This window comes from Raphanus sativus, mitochondrion (assembly GCF_000801105.2).
Source record: "Raphanus sativus mitochondrion, complete genome".
Taxonomy (NCBI): domain Eukaryota; kingdom Viridiplantae; phylum Streptophyta; class Magnoliopsida; order Brassicales; family Brassicaceae; genus Raphanus; species Raphanus sativus.
Window position 1 is genome coordinate 231,427 of NC_018551.1, and position 11,506 is coordinate 242,932.

At 47.1% G+C, this 11,506-nt stretch overlaps 1 protein-coding gene across 1 annotated transcript; it reads right to left on the reverse strand.

Moving 5' to 3' along the window:
• Positions 1-2,322: 2,322 nt before the first annotated feature.
• Positions 2,323-10,266, reverse strand: nad4 (NADH dehydrogenase subunit 4). Its single transcript has 4 exons — positions 9,806-10,266; positions 7,832-8,346; positions 4,341-4,762; positions 2,323-2,412 (listed from the first exon to the last, which is right to left on the reverse strand). Exons 1-4 carry the CDS (start codon positions 10,264-10,266, stop codon positions 2,323-2,325), a joined length of 1,488 nt encoding a protein of 495 aa, YP_006666006.1.
• Between the last annotated feature and the right edge of the window lie 1,240 nt (positions 10,267-11,506).

The following is an 11,506-nucleotide window of genomic DNA, read 5'->3' on the forward strand; positions in this document are numbered from 1 at the left end:
AAGAACTGAGCTTGCCAGCCAGGAATGAAGAAGCAACGGACGCTATTCGTGGACAGAGCAACGGACAGATAGAGGTTTTGTTCCCTTCGGACCCTAACGTGATACGTCTTCGCCATGTGCTATTACTACTCTTGCTTGTAAAGTCCTCTAAATGAGTGTTGAGTCTACTAACAGCACGTCAACAATCTCTTTCTTCATATACTATACCGTCCGGTTTGATATCCGAAACAAGAGATATGACACAAGAGAGAGAAAGATAGATATTCCCCTGATAGGAAGAAGACAGAGTGCAGTTAGCAACTCAGAACACAGATTCGGATTAGTGCAAATAGAACTAGCTAAATTCAAGCGGTGAGTAATCCGAGTCCTTCTTGCTTGAAAGGAGTTGGCTTCTCTAGAAGCCTACTAATAATAGTATGAGGTTAAGTACCAGCTAGCATTCCGGAGATTGCCGGGGGTATTTGACCGCGGCGGGATAGAGTCTTCCTTCTACGATTCCGAACGGCTGCTAATGCCAAACCAAGAGAGCTACTAGCTAGGCAACAGGCGCTACCGGTGCTAGAAGCGCTTAATGGCAGGAAAGACTCAGGTTGTGGCATTTTTTTATTGAGATTAGATTAGTGATTAGTCACACCTACCGTAACCTATATTGGTAAGGTTAAGCAGCTGACTTAGCCCCCGTCTTCTTAAGGAGGTCTTTCTCACAGGACGGAGATAGGTTATACAATTATGACTTATTCAAGAGGTCCTCCCTTCCCTACTGGAGCGCTAACTCCTATTTTTTTGTAGAGAATCCTTGTGTAGTGTATTCTACTGGTATAGAATCTTTGTGCGCTGACTCCTACGAATATACCGAACTAGTCCATCCATTTTGATAAGATTCTTCTGCTACCGCTTCAAACACTCGAACACCTCTCTACTTACCGATCCACTCTTCTCCTTCACCGCCTTCCCTAGCATCTATGTTAGCCGCTTCTCTCAGGCACAGCAACTACGTACCACCAATATATTCTCATTTCGTTCCTGCTGGGCGTATTTCAGTGTCTCAAAAGAGAATTGCTTCTATCAAGATAGCCTTGTCAGAAGTCCTGCTCCAAGCAGCTAAGCTTCTCCTTGAAGAAGACAAGATGAGAATCCTTTCAATTGCTTATCAATTGCTTATTCTCTCCGTTGATTACTATTTTCTTGATCCGCTTCTGAATAGAAGAGATTTCACCTACTTTCATTCACTTCCTTATAGGAGGTCGGGAAAGTTAGCTTCCTACAAGAAAGGATTGCTTCTAGTTCCGTAACACTCATTGATTGGGAATGGAATGGGAATGCTGATTAGGGGGAATAAGAATACATTGACCGGAGGCGTTCCTCGAATCTTAAGCTTTCTGTTCTGCTAGTCTACTTACAGAAAGAACTTGATCCTATCCTTTATTTAAGGTTTCGCGTTTTTCGGAGGTTTACAAGTAGTGAATGAGATTGCATTGGATCGGACAGCTTTTAGGCGCTAGGAGGGCTTTCAAGCTTTGATGTAACCGTTTGTTGGTTGTTGGAATTGATGAGCCAAACAAGGCCGTTCTCAGCCTTCTCCTTCTATAGTATCCGTTTGAATACGAGACAAAGGAATCTATAGGCCTATCTCTCACTTTCTAATACTACTTATTGCTAGCTAAGGAGCTAGAGTATACTAGTCTAGAAAAGACTCCCACATATATAGCTGGCTGTCTGACTCTAATACCAATGCGAAGAAACTAATGAATTCATTGATGAGGGCGAAGAAACTTTCAGCTTTAGAGAATCCAGTTCCAGCGGAAGACTCAGTACGATAGCAAGTCAAATCAATCTCCTCCAACAGAAGGCTCTGACCTGACCACAGTCAATCAGTCTATTGTTTTGGTTCTCGAGAGTCTAACCGAGAAGAAATCGTCTCATCGCTTTGAGCCTGGTTTAGGTGTGGCGCACCCGCCCATCTAGTAGCCCAGCCCTTCCTCCAAGAGTAGTTATCGCAAGGAACAATGGGCATCCCTGCCAGGAAAACCAAGAGTAGAGTGACGCGAAGGACCTGACGCAACTCTACTACCGCCCTTCCTACCAAAAAGCTAACCCAACCGAAGGAAATGACATAAGGTCTGGTAAGGGCTATAAAGAATCAAAATCTTTCCTCCCTTTCGTTCTACTTAGGTGGAGCAATCCGAACTCTCGACAGAATAGAAAAGAGGTTTTGATTCCTGTGTAGACACCTCAACGAACTCATGTGGACACTCCTCAGCCCGAGGACCTCAAATACACATTAAGATGTTGACCCGTTTTTCTTTTCTTTGCTGATTCCTCTCAATGAAATTTGCCATGTTGCACTAAGTTACTTACGGATGTATGCATGCAGTCCGGGAACACTTTGGGGTGAACACCCATCCGAACGAGTAGAGTCAATAGTTCAGCATTTAGGCTGTAACATTTAGCAACAAAAAAAGTCTTTAACCCAACAAGTGCTCTCCGAACCAAGCTAGATAGTCTCCTATCACTAGGCTCACCAACCTACCTGGACTTTGATTCTTATTATTCCTACCGGATATCAAAACCATAAGGATTGTTTCCAGCCATGAGTTCCCATATGACATAAGCGCTATTGGGTGGGCCATTCCATCAAATCGTTGAGAAGGGGCCCCCAATCTCGTATTTGATGGTTGGCGTGGCGATAGACTTCGCTTCTACGACTGCCTCCCCAGCCGTTGCAAACACTGAGCGAGAACGGTAAAGGGCGCACAAACTATGTCGTTGCGCGGGGATTCACCAAGCTGGGGCAAACTAAGCCGTTCGTGGTTGGTGGGGCGGATTAGGAATGCGAAGGCCTTTACTTCGAAAGGAGACCCGCCCACTATTACCACGAAAAAAGCCCTGCCCCTTTTCCTTCGCTACTAGGAAAGTAAGCAACCTCTATTAGCGCCGGACCTTGAGTCGAATTGATCGTGTCATGTGCAACGTCCATCAATGATGGTTCATTAATGTCCATAGATTTAGACTCCTTCCCCCTTCCCTACTACGAAAAAGATCGAGAGGAGCCCGAACCAAACCAAGAACGAAAACGGAAGCCTTTCGATTCGCTCCCCATTCTCTCTTAACTAAAGCTCGCCCTCGAGCCCTGGGCAGGTCGGCCGGGTCTTTCCCTGTTGTTCTGTTCCTGCCACGAGAAAGACGCACGGAAGAGGTATGCCCAGCGCGCGGAGGATCTGTTAAGAGTTTCTCTTGTCTCGGTAGGGAACTGTACGATCTTTTCCCCTATTATATTGAATCAATAAAAAAAGAGGTCAGTGCTACGGCCCCTATTGCTTGTTTTGTTTGATCCAATATTGACCGGGGACGAGCCCCGACTTCCATAGGTCCTGGGTTTGACCTCCCGTAGTGGTCCTTGCTTTTTATAAAGCGGAGCGGGGCCAATTTCTCGTACTTGCTCCGTGTGCCCCCCTTTCGTCGAGTGCCCACTGGACTATTGGCCTACCAAGTACTTGCCTGCTGCTCCTGCCGCCCGCTTGACGGGCGGAGCACTCGTTATCCTTACGGTTCTGTTCTCTCTGCCGGGGCCCCTCCCATTGCTCTAGCCATAAGCTATGGCAGCTCCGGCTCGCAACCACGGGGGCCCGCCCCGCGGGGCCAGAGTGGGCTCAGCAGTCAGCCTTCATTCGAATGGAGCTAGGGGGTCTTTCGCTTTTGCCGGATCTAGAGAGATACTACGAGTCCTCCGTCCCAGATTCCATCGCCGCGGCCATCTGGTTCACCGGTACTACCAAAAAGTCTCATGCTTACATTACTGTTATTGATGGTTTGATTATTTTGGACTACGAAGACCTCGGTCGTGCTTCTGGTTTCCATTCCCATTAGAATATTGATGATAAATCTCCTCGTGCTCTGCCATAAGAACTTGGAGTCCGTATCATGGTGAAAGTAAGGTAACGCTGTGATTCTTGCTCAAAAAACAGACCGAACGCGTTCGAGTTATCGGCTCGTCCGACCCGGCAGCATTCATGAGTCGCTCGTTCAACTGCCCCTCGGAGACAGGGTCGAGAAGTACCATGCATGGTTGCCCTCTGTCCTTTATTTCTCTCGGTCCCACCCAGAAAGAGACGGCTTAGCAAAAAAAAAGTTAGCACCCCTGCGCGAGCCTTTATTAGTAAAGTCAAGCTTTGGCTCCCTAAAGACTCAAAAAATGAATCAAAAAAAGGGGGACTTATGCAACGGGCTATGCCACCCAAACCAACTGAGGGAAGTCGCATCCGTCCCATCGCAAGCACCTACAATGTCATGATCACATAGGTTTACCCTTTTTCTTTGGTAGTTCAACGGACGGTCGCCCCTCCAACAAGAAAAGGTATAAATATGGAAACTTCTCTGCCATTTGAATCGGAGAATTTATGGAGGAAATCGGGTTTTAAATTTCCAGAAACCACACGATTATATAGCCAAAGGGAATAGGCCGCACCTAAAATCATCCCAAGCGCTGCTAATGTGGCTACTAAGCTATTTCTTTGGAAAGCTCCTACTAAGATGAGAAATTCCCCGATAAAGCTGCTAGTACCAGGTGAACTCATATTGGCCAAAGTAAAAGAAAAGAAAATGGTAGAGAGATTCGGCATGGTGCTCACTAAACCTCCGTAATATCTAACAAGTCGAGTCTTATGTCGGTCATATAGAACACCAACACATAGAAAAAGGGCTGAAGGAACCAGTCCATGACTTAACATCGGTAGAATACTACCTCCAATTCCCTGTATGTTCGATAGAGCGAAAGATTTCTCCCGGAGTACGCCGATTACCCCCCGAACCGTACAAGATAGTTACCACCTATCATACGGCTTTCTAACATCACTTATTTTTCTGGTCGTTCCGCTCTGTCGATCGATGGTAGTATAAGAGATCTGTAACCCCCCCGAAATTATTTACATAAGGGTTCCTGCTTCCTACCCATAGTTAGCATGTATCTCCCCGGGTCATACTTGAGTATCACATCGTAGACCCCCGCCTAACTCTATCTTCCTTATCAGTGAACCGGAACTTAGTGCGTAGGTACTCTTCAATGCAGCGTGGACGAGACGACGTCACATACTACGATCACGTACAAAAGTCTTGCCCTTCAGCTCGGCAATATGGAACCTATCACTCCCGCCGTTCCTTTATGAGGTCTTATCGGGATATAGGTAGGCCCAAGCCTTTCCTTTCCCACCGACCGAGCGGTAGTTCCTCACGGCTGACAAATAGGAGTGACGGCCGTAAAAGAAGGGCACCGGCCCCATTCCCCCCTCCCCCCATCCTCTTTCTTTCCTTCTCGAGAAAGAGAAAGAAGAGAAGAAAGGATTGATTCTCTTCTTTCATGTGAGAACGGCCCTTTCTTGTATCGAAAGGTTTTTCGTGCTATACACCACGTTGAGAAAGTCCAACCTCCTATGGTACCGTACCTTTTTTTTTTTTACCTCGAAAGGTCTGCAAGCCTTATGATGCTACGGTCGGCTGTCCGCAGTGCAAGGGGTAAACTCGGACTCGGATGGGATAGGATTGTGCGTTCGGGCCCTTCGGGTGTCATATTTTGGCCGAGTTTACCGTACCCCCCCGCCCTTATGTTAATGTTAGGCGACCGTCATTTTTTGTTACGTTCCACCGCTGTTACGCCAGAAAGAAAAGGTTCCACACGAGCTCTCGTTCTGCGGCGTGGTGGCAGGACCAATAGGGGATTGGCTCCGGGATAGGGGTTCCTCCAGCAGGGGTCATGCAAATACATAGGCCCCTTCCCTTATCTTTTGGATAAATGGGGTGCTTTCCGATCTACGGTCCCTCGGAGCGAAGGGTTAGGCAGGTAGTATGGGCCCTCTGACTTCCAGCTATGTGCTGTGCGGCTCCCGCGAAGCGAATGAAGGGAAGCTCTTCGAGCTTACGGGTGAGCTTACGTTTACTCTCTGCCTCTTTGATTGATAGGCGGGCGGTCAAAGCCCCCTACTTAAGATTCCATTCATAAGGGTAATTTTTTGTTGTCGTGACGCTTTGGTTAGGCCGACTTATAAGGCAAGTTCTAGCTTCTATAGTGGCCCTTCCATTTCCACTTTGTTGTAGTTTGTATTTTGACTGAATGAATATATCAAACCAAACAAAGGCGAGCAGTATAAGCCCTTCTCTGGCCCTGGGAAAAGCAGCGAACTAAGGTTTTGAACCCTTGCAACTATGATAGAAAGCCGTTTGCTTGTTGCCAAACCCCTTCGCAATCAAAGTAGGCCGCGACTCTTGTATTTTAGTCGGGCGGGGGAAGCTACCGCTTATACGACAGCTCCGCTTCCTCGTCTTGCTTCTGGCAAAGCTTCTACTTTGCTTGCGCGAAAGTGCTTTTCGCTAGGTCAAAAAGCTTCCGGCAAAGCGAAAGAAAAGATCTGATCCAACAGAAATCCGCATATTGAGCGCAGCTGATATGCGGCTACAGCTAGGCGATCATATCATGCCATAAAAGACTTTGATATGTATAAAGAGATCCCCTATATATACAGATAGAATAGATGTTTATGGACAGACATTCCATTGATTCTGAGTTTTGGGGCTGAAAAAGCTCGTCGATCCAAACAAATGAATCATTCTTCTGGTATCTCTGCGCCCCCCGCCCCGAAACTGACCCACAGCACAGCGCCCATTCGCTTTGCGCGCGGGAAGGGGTTCCTCCAGCTTCGCTGAAGAAGCTAGGTTCCTCCGTGAAGTTCATGAGACCGCGGCGGAGTGGAGCAGCCGCGACACTCTTTTTCCTTAGCTGGATCTCGCTGGTGCCACCTAAACGGTAAGTAGGCGGCGGATGTGTGACGTTTGGAGTTGTCGTTCGTGCACCTGTCCCCAATGGAAGAATGAGTGATCCGTTCCCCTGCAGATCATGGCCTTACCACTCGGTCCCCGATGGCCAGCGGGGGATTCGGTATAGCAGCTCACGTTCGTTTGCGCCTTTCCGCAGGACTGGGCACATGTTAGCTGTAGGAAGTATGGTTCCGAAAGTGACTTCGGTTCGCCAGTTCAGGCTCAACTCCTCGCTTTACGTTAGCGGACCTATGGCTCGGGCCGGGGCTCCGCGCTCTTTCTTTCTGTGTGGGACGATGCCGGGGAGAGAAGGGAATGCGTCGAGGCGGCGAACAACAACAAGACAACTACATTTTGGCTTTTCCCTCCATGAGATGAGCCCAGTGCATTGGACCGATGGATAAGAGAACTGAGCTGGCCCAAAAAGCGCTGGGGCGCTCTACGTACGATGTAGACTCCATCAGATACATATCGATTTCTTTCTGATGGATCAAGAATAGATAGTTGTCTCATCAATAGATAGAAATAGGCTCAAAGACCTTATTATTGATTCCCTCTCTATTCTCTATCTATTTCTACTCTTTAGATCTATCAGAACAGATCAGGCTATCTATCAATCGATTTGAAAATAGCACGTTCATCTCGCTTTTCGTTCATTTTCGCCACGCCAACATAGCCGCCATAATAAGAAGAAGCAGGCGAAGCAGCTAGAAGCGAGCACTTCTAGCCCTTTGATTTTGATTTACGAATGAATTGGGAAAGCCAACAGAAAGATTCGATTCAGACTTCGTGGAGCCGGTGCTGCTGTTGCCGTCTAACGACCGTCCCCCCCACTCCCGTCCCGGGGCGCTAAGGGACTGAAGGGAACAGACGGCAGTGTTTTGCTGACGCCTCGAATCAAGCTTTTGTTGCGACATGCTATGTTTTCTCCCCCATTGCTAGTAGGTTGATGGGTCGCACGCCCGACACACATGTTTTGGCCTTGTGTGTCCATAACTCAAAATAGGTGACCTAACGGCCGCCGCCCGACTAAACATACCAATAGTCACCAGATTCATATGGGCTACTGAGGAGTAAGCAATGATCTTCTTTAGATCGATCTGTCTTGAAGTGGTCAAGGAAGTATATATTATAGCAATCGCGCTTAAAGTATAAATGAAAGGAGTAGAACAAAGTGTCGCTTCGGGAAACATGGGTATTGAAAATCTTAAAAACCCGTGGGTTCCAAATTTTAAAGGAATTCCTGCCAAGATGACGGATCCTGCCGTAGGTGCCTCTACATGAGCTTCGGGTAACCAAATATGAACTGGTACCATAGGCACTTTGACGGCGAAAGAGGCGAAAGAAGCAATCCATAGAAAGATTTGGCGCCGCTCACTAAATTCTGTGGTTAATGATATTTGTAAATCGGTGGTTCCTGTTTGGAAAAGAATCAACAGAATAGCTAATAGCATAAAAAGAGATCCAAGTAAAGTATAAAGGAAAAACTGATATGCTGCCTTGATCTTTCTTTGTCTCGAACCCCATACTCCTATAATAATGGTAGAGTAAGGGGTGGCCCCAAAGCGGAATTGACCGGGGGTGCTTGGTCGAAGCTCCAGTAGGTAGCCACTCCCTTCTCAGGGAACCGTACGTGAGACTTCCGCATCATACGGCTCCGTCCCGAGCTTCCGTCGTCGGCCCTTGTCATTAGACCACTATCTATGCATGTATTTTTAGCCTGGACTCTCTAATCTTTTACTTTTCGGGTGGTGGCGAACTATGCAGCTTTCGTTGCGGGAGATGCCCGCCCGTAGGGCCCGGCCCCTGCTTCTCGCCCGAAAGAACCGCTCACTAGCTAGCCGGACTAGTGGGGCGCCCTATCTGGAGACATACTGAAAACCATACCTTTCGAACCGAACGCAACGCCCGTCTTCAAAATCTAAAGATAAATGGGCTCGTTAAGAAGAAAGATGGAGTGCGGCCTGTAGAGCACATGTAACGCACAGTCGGGTTGCTCACGCAGCGGATCTCTCTTTCTTATAGTACGAGAGAAAGAGAGATGTGAAAGTAATAGCCTTACCTTATGTTATGGCCGCCCCCCCGACTTACGGCCTTTACGCTACTACTGTGATGTGAGCGGTTCTTTCGGGTTTGATCTTTCCCAATTATCCTCTTGTACGCAGCACTTATACGGAGGTGCATGCATAAAGGTTTGGAACTCTTTTTTATCTGAGAATCTGAAGGGCAGGACCCTATTCTCGAACCCTCTGCCGAGCTTAACCCTGCCCGAGGAACGCCTTTTGATTTGACGGGGGCCAAAGAAATGTCTCCACCAGCTGTCAACAGTCTTTCTTCGGAATTCTACTGAACGGGTCGATCCTCTGCTCCCCTTTGTTTTAGCAACTTATCCTAAGGTCTCCTCTCCTTTCAGTCGAGTGACAAAAGTACCTCGCCAAGAGCTATCCGGCGACGACAGAGGAACCAACCCGCTTGCTGTGGCGGGGCGGCTTTTTTTGTTTCACAATAAGACCTGGACGATTATCCCTAACCTCGGTAGCTTACGAGTTTACGTCCATCCCTGGTCGGGTACAGTTTCCTTTTGATTTCTCCCTTGTAGCCGTTACCTGAATTCGCGCAAGTGTGTCCACACCCCCCAAACAGACTTGACGAGGAATCCATTCTCGCGAACAAACACAACCCCTACACACACCTAGGAGCACCCCTTCCTGCATATCCATACAAGACCCGAGTAGGCGGGTCGAGGTCCTACGAGGTACCCACTACTCGGAGTACCCTCCCAAAAGGAAAAAGATGTGTTTGTCAGGTTCGGTTCTTCTTAGTTGGATTGGGCGGGTTCGACCAGAAATGCTATGCTTATACACAAGACTACCCCTCTTCCCGAAAGCTTCGCGGGGACTACTTTACGACGACGGACGACCGCCCGTAGGGGGTTTACTGCACAAGGCCCCTGCAGAGGAAAAGCTTTCTCCCAGCGAATATAAGATACTCCGCTCCGCACAACATAGGGATTGGCACGCTTTCGGGAAAAACATAGAATAGTAGAAGATCCAGCATGCGGAACACGGCGATCATTAGAAATTCACGAATTAAAAATGCTGTAATATACTCTTTCCCATAACTTCTCATACCAGACCAACCCACTGAAATGCAAATAGGGATCAGAAATGTGGTCAATATCACGAAGAATAAAGAGATACCGTCTATACCCAAATAAAAATTGATGTTTTCATAAGGAAGCCATCGAAGGCTTTCCACAAATTGAGATTTGGCCGTAGAAGAGTCGAATTGTATCCGAGGAACAGGAGAATACAAAAAAGTAATAAGAGAGGCACACAGACCAATTAATCGTATCGGTCGTATTCTTGAATTTGGAATGAAAAGAAGAGTAATGCTTCCTAGCACAGGACACAGAATAAGACCACTTAGATTAGAATAGCATTCACAGAAATGTTCTAACATAGAGTAGAATCGAACATTGAAGAGATTCGTTGACAACAGTCAAAAGATGGGCGCTAAATTCCAATACAATAGGGGTCTATCAGTTCAAGTCAGCTGAACACCGTGATTTATGAGTGGGTAGGTGGGTTAGGCGCGCCTCTCGCCCACTAAGAAGTAATGAGGCTAGTCTCCCCCTGGAAGTAGTGGTGCCCCCTTCCCGTGTATGCGCCTTTATTTATATTCTTTCTATTTTTGCATTCTTTATCCAATGGATAATCTTTCTAAATCAATCTCTCGGGCAAAACGCAATTCGTCGATTTCAATCCCAAGGTGCACCTTGCCTTTTTTCAGGTAGCTTTGTTACGCCTATTCAGCTATTGGTGCATTGGTCATAGCCGAAATTCGTCGAAGAAAATGAAGTTTTGTCTTTCTTTCAATCCAAATAAGAGAACAAAGAAACCATTAAAAAAGAAATCCAGGATGACAGCTTTCAAAGAGTAAGAGACAGGGAGGGGGAGGCTTTCGAAACCAAACGAGACTAGAAGGAACATGGGAATTAGCACCATTCCTATGAGTGTTTTTGTCTTGAAGAGCCAACAAAGGGAGGCGCTATTGCCCTCATCAATGAATTCATGAGTTTCTTCGCCCTCTTTCTCTATCTCGGTCTCGGTTTAGCATCATCATATATCGATCCGTATAAAATTTTGATTGGTTGTAGCGCGGGAGCAGCTACTCCATGCTGTGGCTGTGGGGGTGGGGGCAGCCTAAGCCTGATAGAGGCAGAAGCCGGGGCCACCGGAGCTATCTGCGTCGAGTGTGTCGATTGAAAGTTTTGGGGAGACAACTCAAATTGCCAGCGCAAAAATCGAAAGAGTCGTGCCGTTCAAAGTGGAATTCTTCTAAGATCCATCTATTGCTCGATTTTGCATGCTCTGCTCCCCCCCCCCAAGAGAGACTTGTTCTCAAAATGAAGGAAAAGGGAAATCGACGGTTGGTTGTTGACCAACGGAAAGGCATGGGAGTTGGAATGTAAAAAAATCAGAATAAATGGGATTTGATCATTCAGCGCGGTGCAGCCCATATAAGGTAAGGAGCTTTAGCTGTTCACGTTACAGCTACTTTGTTGGCTCTTACTATACTACGATATTTTCATTGATCGTAGCTAATTCTGATTCCATTGCGAAACGAAAACCGCTCCTTCTGTAACAACTGATTCTACACAAGAGCAAAAGAGCCTTTTTCTTCCTAAGGATCTATTCAT